At 35.6% G+C, this 19,983-nt stretch overlaps 2 protein-coding genes across 2 annotated transcripts; one reads left to right on the top strand and one right to left on the bottom strand.

The window, feature by feature from the left end:
- Positions 1-2,458: 2,458 nt before the first annotated feature.
- LOC130879972 (olfactory receptor 51G2-like) lies at positions 2,459-3,424 on the bottom strand. The gene has a single exon (XM_057778785.1). It carries the CDS (start codon positions 3,422-3,424, stop codon positions 2,459-2,461), a length of 966 nt encoding a protein of 321 aa, XP_057634768.1.
- Positions 3,425-18,271: 14,847 nt separating this feature from the next.
- On the top strand, positions 18,272-19,225 carry LOC130879057 (olfactory receptor 51G2-like). Its single transcript, XM_057777049.1, has one exon. The coding sequence runs from the start codon at positions 18,272-18,274 to the stop codon at positions 19,223-19,225; it is 954 nt and encodes a 317-aa protein (XP_057633032.1).
- Positions 19,226-19,983: the final 758 nt, after the last annotated feature.

The following is a 19,983-nucleotide window of genomic DNA, read 5'->3' as shown; positions in this document are numbered from 1 at the left end:
AAGCCAGCTCGTGGGCTACACAGAATATTAGAAATGGGTTAGATCAATATGTAAGAGCTAGCCAATAAGAGGCCGGAACTAATGGGCCAGGCAGTGATTAAAAGAATACAGTTTCCGTGTAATTATTTCGGGGCATAAGCTAGCCATGCGGGCGGCCGGGTGCCGGGGACTCAGTCCCATCGCCTCTTATTACTACAGAAACTTGGAACATCGTTGTTATGTATATGCTCAGAGCAAATATTTCATACATCAGTGTGGTAACCAATCTTAAAATGAGGCATTTGTGCATGAAGATCCTGGAAGGAGGTAGAAAGAGTGGCTCTCAGTGTTGCTGCTAAGGAGAGATACAAAGCACCATGGTGCCAGCGGTTAAGGGAGTCACTAAGCTGTCAAACTGATTGTATTGATGGCAAAAATAACTGTGATGTATATTGGAATATAATCCTATTTCTTTGTTTTAATAAAAATAATGCATTGACTAATTTGGTTAATAGGTAGCATAAAGAAAGTCTCGTTGATGAATGTTAAGCAGAAAGACTGCGATAAATAGAGGTAAAATTAAAAGGAGGAAAATTAAATTGAGATCAGCAAATACAAAATATCAAAGCATATGAACGTCACAGTAGATGTATTCAAAGTCAAACAAATGCACACACACATGCACAGATGTATATCTTAAAGTGAAATGTACTCACTCCTTCATGATTAATAAAGAAGTTTTAAATTAAGGAATATTTTGCACTGAATTAAGCCAAAATGCCTATCCTTTCCAGTGTATTTGAGTTATATAACTAAGAAGACATTAGCATGATATCATCATTACATATAAATGAAATCTATTTTGTTGTAAACCTACCAAGAACCTTTATTAATTTATATGGGTGATAAAGAACTTTCTTCTTCCTCTTTTCTATTTTTTATTTAAAATGCTTTTTTTTTCATTTTACATACCAACCACAGTTCCCCCTCTGTCCCCTCCTGTTACCCTCATCTTTCTCCTACCCAAGGCCACATCTACTCCTCAGAAAGCATAGGGCTTCTCATAGGAAGTCAGCAAAAACTGGCATATCAACCAGAATTAACCCTAGTCCAATAACTGGCTTTTGGGACCCCATTGCCTATGGAGTGATACCTTGCTCAGCCTTGATACAGGGGAAGGGAATGGTTGTGACTCAAATTGATAAAAAACTTTTAACATGCAATTACAAAATTGAATTTAATGGCAGATGAAGGACTTTACTGATATTTCTACTCATGTATAAGACTCACATAGCCAATCATTTGACTTTATTAATAACTTAGCAAATAGTTTTCTGTTATCTTTATTTGCTTCAATATCACCTGAGATAATCTACCACTTTCTGAAATGTGTTAGTTATCAGTGAACTTACAATAATTAATTGTCCAAGCTTTATTTTACCTGATTCAATTTCAAAGGTCCTTATCTCTTTCTCATCTTCCTAGTTCAACCTATTTTGCTATATTAGTTAGTACAACTTACTAGGTGTAAAGAACTAAGACAAGGCAATGAAGACCAAGCTGTTGCTATATTCTAAGTATTCTAAATTTCTATGAGACAAACAGTCAGTTGTATTTAAATGCTGAACAAAATGACAGGAAGATTAATAGTTTACCCTCTTGAAAACAAGAGTGAACAATCAATGTCATGTTCATGAAGCAAATTTACTAGAACATGGTCTAGAGAGATTGCTCAGCAGTTAAGGATTGCTCTTGTAGAAGACCCAAGTTCAGTTCCCAGTACCTATATCAAGTAACTAAAAAACATCTGTAACTCCAGCTCTAAAGAACCCCGGATCTGACATCCTCTTCTGGCCTTCATGAGCACCTACACACTGGAGCATGCACATACACATATACACACAATTAATAAAGTTTAAAAGCTATTGGAAAAGTTCTGAGAACATTAAATTCACATTATTTCATAAGGAACTATATAAAGGTATTTACATGTTGTCTTTAAACATCTGGATGGTGTATTGAAATAAGTGGTTAGAAAAGAATAGGGTATAAAAGAAAAGTTAAATTTTTCTGGAATTTGAATGAAATACAGCTTGACTTTGTATTTACTGGTTTTCTTATCAGTATAAAGTTCAGTAAAAAAACAACAATTTAATAGGAAAGGTTGCAGCCACTGTTTCTCTCCCACTCCTCTGAGCTCCTCTTCACTACCTTTCTCCCCCACATTCAGTTCCCTTCTGTTTGCCCTTCAGAAAAGAGCAGGCTTCCAAAAGATGACAGTCAAAGAGGGGAAAACAAAATACAATAAGACAAGGCAATCCAATAGGAGGAAAAGAGTCCCAAAAGAAGGCCAAAAAGTTAGATATACCTGTTCCCACAGTTAAGAGTCCCACAGAAATTCCAAACTAACAGCCATAAAATGTGCAGAAACCTGGTGTAGGCAGGCATGTTTAAAATTAATAATTTTTCATAATTTATGTTATAGATGTGGCATGAGCTTTTTTGTTGTTTTTATAATGAAGAACTTCTTAATTTTATCTCGGATCTGCTTGGTTTTTACCACATAGACAATGGGGTTCATCACAGGAGGAATTAGGAAGTGCATGTTGGCCAGAGTCACGTAGACATGTGAGGGAAGCCTTGGGCCAAAACGGTGCAGCATGGACAGACAGATCATGGGTGTGAAGAAGAGGACCACAGCACATAGGTGAGAGATGCAAGTGTTGAGAGCCTTCAGGCGGCCACTGTGGGAAGCCATCCTCAGCACTGTTCTCAGAATCAACACATAGGAGAGGAGGATGAGGAGAAAGTCAAGTCCCATGGTGGAGAGCACTACAAACAGCCCAAAGATGCTGTTGACCCTAGTATTGGAGCAGGAGAGCTTTATGATGTCAGGATGCAAACAGTAGGAATGAGAAAGTACATTGGAGCTACAAAAGTACAGCCTCCTCAAGAGGATGGGGAGAGGCAGCTGCACAGTTAGGGTTCGGACAACAATAGCCAATCCTATTCTGGCAATCACAGTGTTTGTGAGAATGGAGTGATAGTGAAGTGGATGTGAAATGGCCACATACCTGTCAAAGGCCATGGCCAGAATGACAGCTGATTCAAGGTCTTGGAAAGTATGAATAAAGAACATTTGGGTAAAACAAGCACAGGGGGTCATCTCTCTAGCAGCCAGCAAGAAGATCCTCAACATACTGGGGAAGGTAAAGAGAGAGAGACCCAGATCAGAGGCAGCTAACATGGCCAAGAAAAGATACATAGGAACATGGAGAGTCTTCTCCCGCCAGATAGCAATTATGATCGTGATGTTGCCCACCATGGTAATGAGAAACATGGCACAGAATGGTATGGATATCCAGATGTACAGAGCCTCCAGTCCTGGGATGCCAGTAACCAGGAAGATGAAGAAGACAGAGTTGGTGCTGTTGACAGGAAGCATACCTCTCCTGTAAGATGTCTTGTCTTAGAACAGATGCTGAACCCCGTCTCTATAAGTTTTGTCCATTGAATATGCATTCCCTTGAACCCATCCTCATGAAGTCATGAATTTTCCTTATTGTTTTGTGTAATCAAAGCTTTTATGACATTTCCTATTGCTTAAGTTGAACCTAACAAAGACTAATTCTTTTGTTGAACAACTTCTTCAGGTGTGATAAATTACTAAAGGAAAAAAATAAAAACATTTTTAGTTAACTCAAGTCATAACACTGATATAATGACATTTTAAAATGAAGAACTCAGAACTTATCAATCACTAAATTCCCACTCAATAATCAAAATGCACACTCTAATGAAAGCAGTGCACTATTCTGTGTGATTTCTTACAATCGTGGTGCTAATTAATAAATGATAAATCAGATGATTGGTTGTTCATAGAATTATAGAACTTTTATGGAATTGGGATTTAAATTAGTATTTTAGGCATAACCGGCAAAATTTTACCAACTAAGCAGGGAACCCAAGCACCAAATCTGAGCGTTGCCATTGTTTTTTTTCAACCTGTTTATAAGTTGTTTGCTGATTTAAGTGCAAAAACTAAAAAGACACAAATTTAAATATTTTTATTTATGTTAATATAATTATCCTTTTTTCCCTCATGAGCTTGCCTCTCTTTTAAGATGTATTCTTGCTTTTAGACCAATTCCTTTTTACTTGCATTTTACAATGGATTTACAAAATAGTTTATGACAGACTTGGACTTTCTTACTGTCATCTCCTCATCACCAATTTTCAGAAGTGCTGTGACAAGTGTCATATCATTCCTTAATATAAGCATGGTTTCTAAAATCACTTTCCATGGAAAATAAGACACAAATATTTCTATATAATTAAAAATTTATCTACAATTGAAGATTATATGTACTCATTCATATAACATATAGCCTAAGTTCATAGTGAATTTTTTTAGTTTTGCAATTATCAATGTATATATTTTTCACAGGAACTATTGAATGTGATAATAAGAAGCTCAATTTTCATCAGTATGCCAAAGCAAGCTATACTGTGACTGCTTTACAGATGTTGTTCAGTATTGATCATTTACTCTTTATTCAGGACAATAATGCATATGGTTTTCAGCAACGTGCTTAATTATAAAATATATTTTGTGCTAATGGCAAAAATTAAATCTGGTTTCATTAAATTGGTAATTAAGTGTCAATAGAAAGTAAATCACAAAATATTTATAAAATGATTCCACTGTCACTATCTTCATTAACAACAATATATTTAATTTAGAAAAAAGTTCTGGACATATTTAAATCTTATCAAGTTTTTAAAACATATATCTTCTCTCTTTCCATCTTACATTTCTTTCCATGTTTCTTAAGTTAAACACACAACACATATCCAGTGTTCCTGTCCATAAGCATTGATACTATGAACAATGAACTGACATCTGGTTCTTCTCCTGTCCACCAGCCATCATATTCTCTGCTGTTATTTTTGGTGGAGATTATATTGAGAAGTCTTCATTCTGTGCATGAGAGCATACACTTCCATTTTACTCTTAATTTTCCTATGACTCATTTAAAATCCCCTTTGAGTCCGGGTTCTGATGGAGAAAGAGCATTAAGGAAAATTACAGAAACAAGACTCAAATTCTAAATTTCCTTTTTCTGATATTAGTTATGAAATATTTCAGGGGCCTGCTGACTGATTTCTCCATTCATTTACACACTTCACAGATCAAAATATCCATCTGCATCAGTTTAGATGAAATTCAGAAGTGATTGCTGTGATTAAATTTTATTTTACAAACTCTCTGGAAAGTAAATGGTCAGAGATGAAATCCAACAATTGCCTCAGAAAACAAGTGGGCATTGCTATTTTAATGGAGAATGGCGCTGTATTAGGGAAAGGAGGCTAGAAATAGCATCCCAAGTTTGATAAGAATTTGCCCAGCCAAGTCTCATACTTGCAAGTGGCCCTCATAATTAAGTCTCTTTTGCATCTGAATTCTAAGTGGTGTTCTCTTTTGCTTACATTTCATTTTGAGAAGACTTTCTGCATCTGTACTTGCTGGTATAAAGGGAGTCTTACATTCAGTAAGGAGCTCAGCCCGTGGTCAGCATTACCATGTGGACAGGCCGCCACTTCTCCACTTTAGGAATAGCTGCCTCGTTCTATTTGTTGTATTATCATTACCTAAACATCTCAGACATTTAATATAATCAACTATGGATGTCTTTCCTAAAGACCCCTCTCCAGGCTCTGGTTATTCCTCCTACTTGATTGGATAGTTCTGCACTCACTACTTTATCCATAGTCTCGTTGATCTAAACTTCATTTTCAGAGCACACTCAGTTTTCCTCTCACCTGGCATCTTAAAGTGCCATGCTCCCCAGGGTTCTGTAAAGACAGCTTTCCCTTCTGTGTTGAAGATCACTAACATTCATGATCTGAATTCAGATGCCTTATTATGTGTTCAGCTCTCCCCTGAGACTTAAAATCTCCCTAGACCCCCTTTTACTTAATGGGAGAGTCAACTTTTGCTTTCTTACTCCCCAGAGACACTACGACAAGAATGGCCCAGGCACCAAGTGGGTCTTTTTTCGCATCATTAAGTAATTTCAGTTACCAAGATTGTATTAGCTCAATTCTGTTAGAAGTTACCAATAAATTGTATATTACAATACTATACAAATTTTCTATAATACATTAAAAACTCTGGAAAATTTATTTAATTGAAAATTTTCCATTGACATCTTCATTGTGCTTTGATTCATTTGAACAGTTTCAGTCAAAACACTAGTTTGTTCTCCTAGAAATTATATCAGGATTCAGAAGTAATTTACTCCTTTTGCCTCTGTCTCCCTTCTTTAGCCCATATACTTCTTACAAATGGCAATGTCAACCGATCTTCTTTACATAGTATTTTAAGTGTCTCTAAGGATAGTTTCTGTAACTTTATGTGAATCTAGACTAAGGAAATACAAGCTTTGAAACAACTAATGACAATATCATATTCTTGGAAGTGGAGAATCTCTCTAAAGTGTTATGGACTGGGCAATCTTAAGAAGCATTATTTTCTGGATGAGGCTTCTATGATTGATGTCAGTTAAGCTCATCCTCAGTCTGATCACAGGGGAAGGCCAACTAAGGCACCCTCTCCACTATTCCTTAGATTCTTATCTGGGGTTATCCTTGTGAATTCCTGGGAATTTTCCTAATACCATATTTCTAATTAGCCCCATAAGAGCTCCTTTGATCAAGATACCTCTTTTTTTTGTTCTCTCCCTCTTTCCCTTCTCCCAACTTGACCTTTCTGGTCCCTCTTGTTCTCCTCCTGCCTTCTCTTCTTCCCGGCTCACCCTGTTTTCAACCTCCCTCCTCCCCCCATGCTCGCAGTTTACTCAGGAGATGTTGTCTATTTTCACTTCCCAGGGGGATCTATGTATGTCTTTCTTAGGGTTCTCTTTGATACCTAGTTTCTCTGAGGTTGTGGTCTGTAGGATGGTCATCCTTTGCTTTATGTCTGATTTTCTCTTATGTGTGAATACATACTACTATATTTGTTTTTCTGAATCTGGGTTATTTCACTCAAGATAGTTTTTCTAGTTCTATCCATTTGTCTGAAACTTTGAAGAGCAGATCCAGAGACCCATAACTAACCACTAGGCTGAGCTCCTGAGGTACAACCAAAGAGAGGGAGAAGAAATAATATGAACAAAGGGGTCAAGACGATGATGGGGAAACCCACAGAATCAGCTGACCCGAACTAGTAGGAGTTCACTGATTTCAGAACTGATAAATGGGGAACCTGCCTAGGACTGAACTGGGCCCCATGAAGGCAGGTGATAATGGTGGGACTTGGGCAGTATGTAGCTGTAGGACCAGGATCTAACCCTAGTGCATGAACTGACTTTGTGGAGCCCATTTGCTGTGGACAGATACCTTGCTCAGCATGGGGGGAGGACCTTGGTCCTGCCTCAAGAAGATGTTGGAACAAACTTAGTTGAGTTCTAGAGATAGGTGGATAGAGGGTGGGGTGGGAGAAGGTGGGGGCAAAATGAGGAGAGGGGTAACTGGAATTGGTATATTAAATAAATAAATAAACTAATAGATAAATGAATAAAAAATAAATAATTTTTAAAAAGAAACAATATTTTGGGGCTGGAGAGATGGCTGAGAGATTGAAAGCACTGACTGCTCTTTCAGAGATTATGAGTTTAATTACCAGCAACCACATGGTGGCTCACAACAATCTATGTGTTCCAGTGCCTTTTTCTGGCATGCGGGCATACATGGAGGCATAACACTGTATACATAATAATAAGTAAATCTTTTAAAAGAACAAAAAGAAGCATCATTTTCATATACTTTTCCAAAAACATTTATCTTAACTGTATTAATAAAGAAAAAAACAAATTATTTTAAGTTAACAAAGCAATTAAATATGTACTGAATAAAACAGCATAAATATATTAAGTTGGCTAGAGTAATTTGATAACTAGTCCACATGTGCATATTTGAGATTTTGTAGTGAGAATATTTAAAAGCTAGTTTACCGATTTTCAAGTACAGTTGCCTGTCATTCCCATGGTATTCAGTATATTTCTCAAAGCTTCTCTTCTTTTGTAAATATTGTAGCTTGACTCATGTCTGTGCAATTCTCACCTTCCAGTCGTACGTCACTGAAATTCTATTTTTGGCTTCTCTGAGTATTTTTACAGATACTAAATATGCAACATTTGGTTTTGTTCCTCTTATTATTATAAAATAACATAGAAAAATATAAAATTATAACTGTTGATGATATGTACAATGGTAATTTAAAATGTATGTAAAGCGTGCCATTTAACACTGGACAAATGTAACTGTATCCGCAAACATTTGTCCTTTACCTATGATTAAAAAAAAAAAACTTAAACTTTTAGTTTTAAACATATATTAGAGAGAGGAAAAAGGAAGGAAAAAAGATGCCAGATATAATTTTTAAAAGAGAAAATGTTACAAAAACATATGCAGTACATTATTTTTGGTTCCTGGCTGCTCAGTTAGCTTAGACCCAAAATCACACAGAAACTATATTATTTAATTCACTGCTTAGCCCATTAGCTCGAGCTTCTTATTGGCTATCTCTTACATTTTAATTTAACCCATTTCTATTAATCTGTATATCACCATGAGGTTGTGGCCTATCGGCAAAGTTTCAGCACATCTATCTCTGGTGGCAGCTCTATAGTGTCCCTCTGACTCCACCCTTCTTTCTCCCAGCATTCAGCCTAGCTTTCCCTGTCTACCCAGGTTTTGCCTTGCTATAGGTCCAAAGCAGTTTCTTTATTCATTAATGGTAATCACAGCACACAGAAGGAAATACACATCACCTCCCCTTTTTTGTTTAAATAAAAAAAGGAAGGTTTGAGCTGTAACATAGTAAAATTACATACAGCAAAACATGTATAAAATAAGAATTACAGTTATAATATTTATATCTACTTTATCTTTCATCATAACTAAGGAAAGCTATAACTATAAATTCTTCAACTCCATCAAAAACTCCAGAAGTATATAATATTACCTAAATAACAGGAAGTACATTGTAAGTAACTTCCAAAACTCTAGAATTAAGAGAGACATCTCACTACCTGGACAGTCACCCAAAGTTTTTCAGTACTTTTGCGGCATCCATCTTCAGTCTACTTGTCCATAGTATCCAGCAGACTTTTCCATGAATCAGGAAAATTTTAAAGATAGTTCTGCCTATATTGGCAGTTTATCAGTAATTTTCTTCTGTGTCCTGCAGAATGTCTGGCACTCTTTCATGAAGCAGGAACCCTGAAGGATCATCTCACCTTTAGGCAAGTTCAGCAGTCATTTCTTTGTGGGTACTGCATATCCAGTTCACCAGTCCAGGCAAGAGCAGTTTCTTGCCCAAATAGCTAACCAACTCCATAAGGGGCTTCTTCAATGCCCATCTTCCTCTTGAATTAGATTTTGCTGCCAGGAGCAGATGTGTCTCATTGTCATGAAAAGTATTAAACTCTTAAAACATGTTGAATGCCATATTCTGAAGATCTCTGAAAGATTTGAAGAATAACCTATGTAAATGAAATATATCTTTATATATTTAGAAAGTCTAACTAACATGATTACAAGCTTCACTATTATAGATGACTATCTTCTAACCTATATTTTTAATTAGACATTACATTTTAAATGAGTTGCACAAACACAATACCTTAATCAAGAGCAAAAATATACATATAACAAAACTGACCTAAAACTTGTAACAATAAACCAAGATCCATACCAATGCAAAGTGTCCATCTCTACAGCATATCCCCTTTAAATGTAAAGAAACATTTGCAAACAATATTTGAAAATATGGGCATAGTTTTCTCCATACTGCTTCCTGCTGATTGTTGGGTATAGTAATTTTGGGGGTATTCATGGTGACCTTCAGGGGTCTTGTTCCATCAAACCACACCAGTTTGGAAGCAATCCACAGGTTCTCATTCTGTGGAAACAAGAGAAGAACCTCTTTTCCAAAGCAACATATTCTTAGACCCAAATTTCAAAGTCATGATACCTTTATAATATACATGCTGGCTTAGCTTAGCAGCCCATACAATGAAATGTCTCTCTGTACTTAGCTCCTTCACAGTTCAAAAATTCAAAGATAAGACAATAATATACATAATCTAGACTCTGTGAATTTTCAATTTTTGTGTGGCTTATTTTTCTTTACTCCTTTTAATATATGACTATCTCTTTTTCTTTCCAAGCCTGCATACACTTATCCAACATTGTGACTTGTTTAGAGTTCTTTTACATCTGGATTTGTCATTATTGTGTATCTATAATTCTTTATTGTCCAAGAGCACTTTTTGAAATGCCAAGCATTTCTTAAAACTTAAGATTCATCATTACTAGGTTATATATGGTACTTCCTGCTTGCCCTGCCCAGTCCAGCATGGTGGAGGCACTTATGCCTCTGAGCTACACATACCATCCCACTTCCAGGCATACATCCAGTATATATTGCCCCCAATCAAGCCACAGCATGCTTCACACAAACCCCATTCAAATGTTCGATTTCCTGAAAGAGTCAGAGTTCGTGCTAGCAGCATGGCCCATGGCCAGGAAGCACATTTTGAAACAGCGCACCACTACCACTGAATCAGTAAGACCTCTCTTAAAGGAGCCGCAGCATGCCACCCCAAGCAAAGCCCATTTGAAAAAAAATTCAGTTAACTTGTGTTTTAGTGTCCAGAATTCCTTTTCAAGTCCTCTCAGGTTTTATGTGGATGTAGTTACCCACATTGGTACACCAATCTGTAGAAGGAGAGAGGCCGCTTGTTGGTTCCTGGCTGCCTGACTAACTTAGAACTGAAATCACACAGAAACTGTATTATTTAAATCATTGCTTGGTCCATCAGTCTAACTTCTTATTGGCTAACTCTTACATCTTAATTTAACCCATTTCTGCTAATCTGTATATCACCACGAGGTCATGGCCTACCAGCAGAGTTTCAGCTCGTCTATCTCTGGTGGCGGCTCTGTGGTGTCCCTCTGATTCTGCCCTTCTTTCTCCCAGGATTTAGCGTAGCATTCCCTGCCTACCTAAGTTCTGCCTTGCTATAGGTTTAAAGCAGTTTCTTTATTTATTAATGGTAAATACAGCACACATAGGGGACTCCCACATCACATTATCATTGTACCTAGCCTACTACGTGCAGCAGCATATCTGAACTTGTTTCCATCTGCACACGGTAGTTCTCCTTCTGTCAGATGTTCTTATAAAGAGGATTAAATTGCAAACACAGTATCAGATAACTTATGCAAACATATGGATTGATCACTTCCAAAATTTAGTAAGACTATTGTCCTTCTTACATCACTGTGTTCAGATTCAACAACAAGACACCATACAAATGTGTGTGTATGGGTGTTCACATTTTCCCTTGAAACACAGCAAATAACTGATATATTAAAAAGCCTTACAGAATTCAGGAAAAAGCTTAAATTTTCAAGGTCATTTCCCAATTGAAACAAACAACAGACATCTAAATATAGTTTGAAATACTCCTTCTATTCCCAACAAAAGCAATGATAAGCTGTAGATCTAATGTATTGTTTATATATGAACTGTGGAACCAAACTATTTCTACCTATTTTTCATTTGCTCAGAGAAATTTCCTCAGAGAGAAAGACATCAGTAAGCAGTAATGCCACCTACTGTTTCATTATGGTTTTGAGTATAAAGTTGTTCCATCAGTATGCCTTCTAGAGAAATGAAAGTTTGTCTTTTACCTTTTTAGAAAAACTTCACTGTAAAATTTCAAACATCTTAGTTAACTTATCATGCAAAAATTTTTTACTTAATAAGACTACATGCTGTTTTTTTTTTCTTTTATAATATGGTCTCCTCCAAGTCTGAACTATGAAGACTTGGTTCTTTGCTACTTAGATGTTAGTTAGCTTTTAACAAATAGCTTAAACTTCTGTGCCCAGGTTCCAAACTGCATCAATATCAATATTTGGTTCACCAATAAAGTGCTTTGAAACCTAAGTCCATGTTTTCCTTTCGAGCTACCTGTCATTTTTTTTTTTAAAAAAAATATTTTTGCAGACCTCTTTCTGTCTAAAAGTTTCATCTTTCCGAAGTCTCCTGATTAGATTGCTCATTAACTCATTTAACATGGATGCACACATAAATTTGTTTTCATCAAGCTCCCAAATGCCAGCTTCATTTACAAGCAATTGTTAATTAATAACACCTTTTAAAAGCAATATTTTAATGTGCATTTAACTGGGAGAGTTTCTCTCATTGAACTTGTAGAAATGTGTATTTCTCTATGCCACTGATTAAAATCGGTGAATCTGTAATAGAACGTCATAAGGAAGAGGGCCGATACAAGGGAAGATGTTCATCATGGGTTCATATTAAGTCCTTTCATTAGAAGGTCAGCCAAGTTTGTCCATTCAGCCCTTTGACATTGCAAGATGACGGCACCTATGAAGCTCACACTAGTCACAATATGATTGAAAAAAACTGAAATTTTTAAGGAAATTTGTAGTTTAGTGTTGGACCACATTCAAAGCTATCTTGGGCCATGTGTGATCTGTGGGACTCGGGTAGGAAAGGCTCTCCACAAGAAAGGATTTCATTTTGAGTTATTTACTATCAGTCTTATGGGAATTTTCCTCAGCTTTGTCTTTTCTCCAAGGAGAGCCTAGTCAGCAAGTAAGTTCTTTTCCAAGTATTTTATATTCTAAAAATCAAATATTTACTGAATCCGACATTGAGATAGCCAGTGATTTTCTTAAAGAGCAAATATCTCAACTATACAAGCAATGAAATGTCCCCAATGCTATCAAACATTTTTTGCAGTTACTGTCCAAGTTAAGTAGGTACATGAAACATAATTCATAATTAAATCAACTTCTTATAAAACATTCCACAACTAAATAAGTTTTGTTCATGAGAGTAAAAAAAAGACAAATATTACCTGACTTGTATAAGGAAACTTTCAAAATATTTTTCATTGTGCTATATAGGAATAGAACATGCTATAGTTTGCATTAATCTATATCATCATATAGACTAATTTGAGTCTATGAAATTATTATCTAGTATTTTTGTACCTTTATAAATAGCAACAATCTTATAAATCAATAGAAACATCAGTTGAAAAAGCTATAATAGTTTTTATGTTCATTAATTTAGTTTGTTGCTAATTTTACATTACACAGTTTGTTCTGATATTTTCTCCCTTCACCCTCATTTATCTTCCTTCTATTCCCATCACCCCCAAACCCATCCCACACTATGCTCCCCTATTTCAGACTCCTTCCCAGATTTATAACTTTTGGGTTGTTTGGGGACCTGTTTGCTTTTAGCCAGGGCCATCGGTGAAACATTTTCTTTAGAGATATTTATTAGAGCTTGTTGGGGGTCCCACTAGACACAAAACTGAAAGCATTGTCCTCACTTTTCCTTACTCTCTCAGTAGTAAAAAATGCAGCTAAAGCCTCACTGATCTCCATAAGACCCTGTCAATGAACAATAGGTCAGGCATTTCCAGGGATGGGCTCAGGGTACAATCAACCATTATTATTGTTATTAAATTTTTTGAGATTATAATTAAATTGTTTCCTTTTTGCCTTCCTTTCCTCCAGTCTCTTCCATATGCCCCTACTTATTCCATTTCAAATTCATTCTTTTCCACCAATTGCTGTCACATGCATATATGTTTAGGTTCATACAAATATGAATACATAAAATCATATTCATGTATCATTTATACTTTTGGATAACCAATTAGTGTGTTCTTTAAATTAGTAGGAATTTTATTTAAACACTTAAGTGGAGCTGGACCATGGTGGTGCATGCATTTAATCCCAGCACTCAGGAGGCAGAGGTAGGTGGATATCTGTGAATTTGAGGTCAGTTTGGTCCACAAAGTGAGTTCCAGGACAGCCTGGACTGTTTCACAGAGAAACCCTGTCTTGGGGGCATGGATGGGGGGAAGAACCTTAAATGGAAAATGTAATGATATTTGGGTGACGTAAATTCTGAATTTATAAGAACACAGATAATAAACAAAAATGGCTTGATGATCACTAGAGAGATATGCAAGATATTTCTGTGATATTATCATGTGGGACAGTGAAGGAAAAAGCCGAGGATAGAGTAAGTGTAGGTGTTTTTCACATTTACAGAAAACTCAAAAGTAATGGTTTCAGGCTTTTAAAAAATCTTTTGTGAATGTCCGTAAACTGTAAGATAACAAATAAATTATCTAAGGCTTTTTATAAGGAGAAATTCTAAAATTCAAATAGAAAATTAAACTTGTAATTCAGCCAGGTGATTTAAAGTGGTATATTTAATATCATTATATTAAATTCAAGACATCATTCCATGTTGCTCTCAGAGAGGAGAAGCAGATAAGTTGCTTCAAAGTCACATGAAGTAGCCGTGCATTTTGACATTGGATGTCATATACTCACATAGTAAGACTTCTCCTAAGCAATCTCTTTACCGATTTAAAAGCTCACTAATCCTAGATGCTTGACCGCATCTATGAATTCATAGCACCTTTACACATTTTCACTTCAACTTTCCTTTCATACAATAAAGGAAGAAATTGGCCAGATCTTCATTTTCTACTAAAATGATACTTATCCCTTTCTCCAGCTTACTAAGACAGGTCTGTAAGAAAAGCAGTCTTCTTCTCAAATCCCCTGGAACAAAGATAAGTTTAAGGGGTTTTTCCTAGGATATTTAAGAATTCCCTGAACTTTTAAAGTCTCAGTAGAGCTTGTCAGGCACCTGGGAGACCCCGAGTCTATAAAAGAGTAATAAACCCTTGAGGTAAGATTCTTCCTCTCAACACTGAGTGAAGAGCTTCTTGACTCAAGGAAAAGCCTGCAACAGCTGCTTCTGAACAAGGAGAGGCTGGCTACTACCGCACAGTGAGTGAAGTATTCTGGGAAGAAGTGATAGCTGCTATTGAGCTCTGAGAAAGTTCACTCCAACAGTGCTGTATGAAACAACCACTTCTCATTTATTTAATTCAGTGACTAAAAACCCCACATACACCAGTAATTTGTTTTCCATGACAAAAATGATCAAAACTAAAGGGATTGTATTGTTGAGTTATAAAATGTTTGGTTTGGAAATTGTATTAGAGAATTTGATGTTTGAGTAAATAATTAAAATTACATTATTGATTAGCTGTATTTTCCATGTACTATTTATTGTCTTTGCCCATAGCTAAGGAGTCAGTGCTCTGAGTTCACACTGTTTATTAGAAAACTGAATGGGCACTGTGGTTTTTGGTTTTGCTTTATTTTGTTTTGTTTGACAACTTTTCTGAGAGTCAGTTCTTCAAGCATGCATGAGAATTATATAAACCATTAATCAAATTCATATGGTACCGTAGATAACGCCACATGCTTAGAGAGAAGCCTCCTCACTCAGCAGTTAACCCAAAGAAAGCCCTCTCTTTCACACATATATATCACTCATGTTTTCTAATAATATCTTTTATTTTATTTACAAATTTAAAGATATTCAAATATTCAAATTGTAACCAGGACTATGCCAAGCCAGTTTAAAACTATCAGTTTAAGAGGCCGGGGTTTATCTGGGTAGGGAGCTCTTCCACGACTTGATAGTTAATTTCAATCTTGCATACATGCTTCTGTTTAAACACTTTCATAACGTTGGTAATTTGTCTCTAACAGGTGAATTCTAACTCAAAGAATGTATGAGAACCTATGTAATATTATAGTTTGATTTTGAAAAGGAAAAGCTGTATAGCTCTATAAATAATATTTTATTTAGTATCTATATATCCTTATCCCTTAGGTTTATTTACACAAACTATCAATAGTATTTACTTAGTCTATGTGTCTATAGAAACTCCAGTACTATGATCCAGTAAATGTGTTGCAACTTTACCACTGGAATATGGAACTGGTTAAATTAATTAACACAGTGTTTTAATTAATTTTTTAACTGAAAATTTCATTCTTACTTTTTTCTTTTTATTTCCATATGTGTCTCTGATTATTTCTTCAGTATTTGTTTATTTATATTGCCATTTTCTTTCATTCACTATTTTTTAATTAAAATTAGTGATGAGGAACAGGATAAAATTAAGCTTATTTTTGTACAATACTCTCAAGTATATGAATGATTCATAAAGATGATTTATATATTTTAGATGTTATAAATGTTTGTGTATGGATACATATATTTACATATGTATGCACATATCTATATCTAGAATCTAACTCATACACAATTCACTGTAGTATCTTATGCATCATCTTAATGAGTTTATGTATATGTATACATATATAGTTTAAATCACATCTTAGGCTTAGCATATACACAGATTTTTTTTGGTTTACAAAAATAACATAGAATTTTATTTGCAATATCTGAAATTTACCTAGAAAGGTTGTGTTAAACTAAATTCTATGGCAGAACAGAAAGGATTGCTAATTGATTAACCTTTAAAAAGTGCACTAATTTTTTTTCACTCTTATTTCATAGAATTAATCCACATAACAACATTAAAATATAGCACTATCATTGCAACTTTAACTAACAGAAAAAAATATTGTTGAAATAATCTTACTAAGTTCAATCATTTGAATTAAGTCAAATTTATATACATTTATAAAAATATCATTGATAGTAATCACATATATATTTCAGAAAATGTGTCAAAAACACCCAAATAGTTGTAAAAGCAAATATTTTAGTATGAGTAAGTGGGGAGAAAAACAATCAGAATTCTAACTCTTATGTAACTATAAAACTAAAAGCTGTTAATCCTGTCAGATGATGAGATGATGTTCTTTAGAGGAGACAAAATTGTGGTTATTTAAAAATTAATAAAATTTAAACAGAATTTCACTCAATGGGTATGAAAGATACCAAGAAAAGATGATCCAGCTTGAGGGAATGGGTAAATTAACAAACTGAGAAAAGAATATAAATTCAGATTTTATGAGCAACGAATTTATCAGTATTAATCTCTATGAAAGTAATTTATTCTGCTATTTCTGATTTCAAGGCTACATGAGTCAAACAACAATAGACTCATTCAAACAGGAAAATCAGCGTAAAATGTTAACTAAAGACAAACCTCTTATGCATTGCAAATTATAATTCAAATCCATTACAATTCTCCCTGACTTCTTATCCTCATAACCACAAAGCAAATCATCAGACGTTTCATGGATGATTAGCTCATTCATTTTTCTGAAAAAAAAAAAAAAAAAAAACAACAACAAATCTAAGCAGTTTTATACGGGTTAAAATAACTAAAAATAATCTATATATTGTACAATGCATATGCAAAGAGATTTTCGAGTGTGGCAAGAGTGGAAGTATATATCAGGGATTTATGACTCAGAACAGAGAAAATTTTGAATATAATATTTAACCAAACATGTCGGTGTGATCGCAGAGCTCTGTTAGTTCAGTCACTATGGTGAGGGCGATCTACAGGGTCTAATAGTTGAGAGTGTAAGAAACAGAAGTCCGAGCTTTGTTCTTGACATTATTAGAAAGTTCTGAATTCAGACTGTAGTAGTTTCACAAACATGCAGGCATTTCCTTTAAGAATCAGTTAAAGGACAGGATTATGGAAGAAAGCACACTTCCTAATGGTTCACTAGTGGTTAACGTGTATAATAACCAGCCACATTCCTTAAAACCTGTTACTCCCAGTCTCTCTAATCAGCTGTCCTTGAATTTGTTGCTTTATGTCCTCATGTATATTAGGTCAAGCAGCATTCATACTTTGTTTTTCTCTGTTTTCATAGTGAGCAATTCCTGCTGTTTTGTCTTTCAATGATTTCTTCCTTTTAAAATATAAATTGTATGGATCTTTTGTAGTTTAATTTTTCATTTAACAATAAATGTATAATCATTTTCTTCTCAGTTTTTTTGGCTATCATAAATAGTGCATAGGAATAATTCTAAGTATATCTTTTAAACAAATTCAAAGTGATGCAATCACTGGGTAAATAATCAGGAAATCGTAAATCTGTGTTTTACTTTAAAAGAGACTGCCAAATCATTTCCCAAGACTATACAATTTTATATCCTCTCAGCATTTTCTAAGAATTCTAATTGTCCCACAATCTCTGCCTATAATTGGATGACAAAGTTTGAAATCCCCATGCTTCAGTTTTGCTATTATTCCATCTTTAAAATTTCCGTTTTACTCTATACTGAGTTTTAAAGTTCTCCGATTCAATTTCTCTTTTGTAGAACTGTGAGTGTCCTGAATTCCAATCCCATCTACATCTCGCCATGTCAGGTCCGAGTAATACGTCGGATTGGCCCACTTTTTCCTTCATTGGGATTCCTGGTCTAGAGGCTGCACATATGTGGATCTCCATCCCTTTTTGTCTTCTGTACCTGGTAGCACTTGGGGGCAATGTTCTACTCCTCCTTCTAGTTAGAGCAGAGCAGAGCCTTCATGAACCCCAGTTTTATTTCTTGGCTATGCTAGCCCTTACTGATCTAGGCCTTTCATTGTCAACAATGCCTAGTGTCTTGGCCATCTTCTGGTTTGATATCCATGACGTCGGTCTGAATGCCTGTCTGGCTCAAATGTTCTTTATCCACACTCTCTCCTCTGTCGAATCAGGTGTTCTGGTGGCCATGGCTTTTGACCGCTTAGTGGCTATCTGTGCTCCACTAAACTATACAAGGATCCTGACTCACCAAACTGTTGTCTGCCTCAGTGGTGCTGCCCTCATACGAGGAGCCACGCTATTGGCCCCGCTGCCCTTTTTCCTCAGGACATTTCCTTTCTGTGGAGCCAACATCCTCTCCCACTCCTACTGCTACTACCCAGATATGCTGAACTTGGCCTGTGGCGATGTCACGATCAGTAGCGTCTACGGACTGGTCTGTGTACTTTGTACATTTGCAGTGGATGCAATCTTCATTGTGGTTTCATACGTGAAGATCTTGGGCACTGTGATGAAATTGGGAATCCAAGATCGAAACTGGAAATCCCTGCAAACCTGTGCCTGTCACCTCTGCACAGTGCTAGTGTTCTACTTGCCTCTCATCAGCCTAGCCGTACTGCATCGTTACACGCAGGAAACTTCTCCACTTCTCTACACCACCATGAGCAATGCCTACCTCCTTATGACCCCACTGCTAAACCCTCTGGTGTATAGTCTCAAATCCAGGCAGATACAAGCTGCCCTCAGTAAGCGATTTGGGGTGCAACGTGTTGTTGCTGGTGAATGAGATTTTTCTAAATATGAGAGACTGCAATGATCTTCAAAATATTACTCAGGCGCTATTATGTGCCAAACAGTATTATAGGCACCATGAATTCTAACAATGAAAAGGAATCATTTCCATGAATCAGGAAAGTAAGGAGGAGAAGAGGAACAGAAAGCTTTTAAAAGAGCACAAATATGATTGTTTGTTGATGAATGGTGGTTGTTTGGAATTAAATCAGTAGGACAAATCAGTAGGTATCTGAGTTGAAAGCTACTGGTTTGCGGACTGACTGAAATAATACTGCCATGACTGAGAAGTTGACAGATCAAACTCTGTGTGGTATATAAACCATGAAAGTCTGATTACACAAAGAAACCATCACATAATTCTTGATTTCAATGTTACTTAAGATAGTAAAAAATAAAAAAATGATAAATACATGACTATGTATTACAATTACATATTAATTGATGTTCTCAAAGTTTTAATGAGCACTAAAAACTAGATAAATATACTGCCTGAAAAGATATTTTAAAAAGTATAAGAAGTGGTTAATCTCATTAATTAACAATTAATATTTTACTCAGACCTTGTTCTGTTTCCAATTGCAAGTTTAACACAGGGGTTGGCATCTAGACTTCTACAACAGAGATGCATCTCTTCTCCAAATTTCCAGAGAATATAAATAAATTTGTTGTTAAAGTTAGAGGTGTATGCAAATGAAGAATAATCGTCATGGGTCAAGCTGAGAATGACAGGAGGAAGAGAAACTCAATTGT

Source organism: Chionomys nivalis, chromosome 8 (genome assembly GCF_950005125.1).
Source record: "Chionomys nivalis chromosome 8, mChiNiv1.1, whole genome shotgun sequence".
Taxonomy (NCBI): Eukaryota; Metazoa; Chordata; class Mammalia; order Rodentia; family Cricetidae; genus Chionomys; species Chionomys nivalis.
The sequence above is the reverse complement of the archived record's forward strand: the minus strand, read 5'-3'. Positions and strand labels throughout refer to the sequence as shown.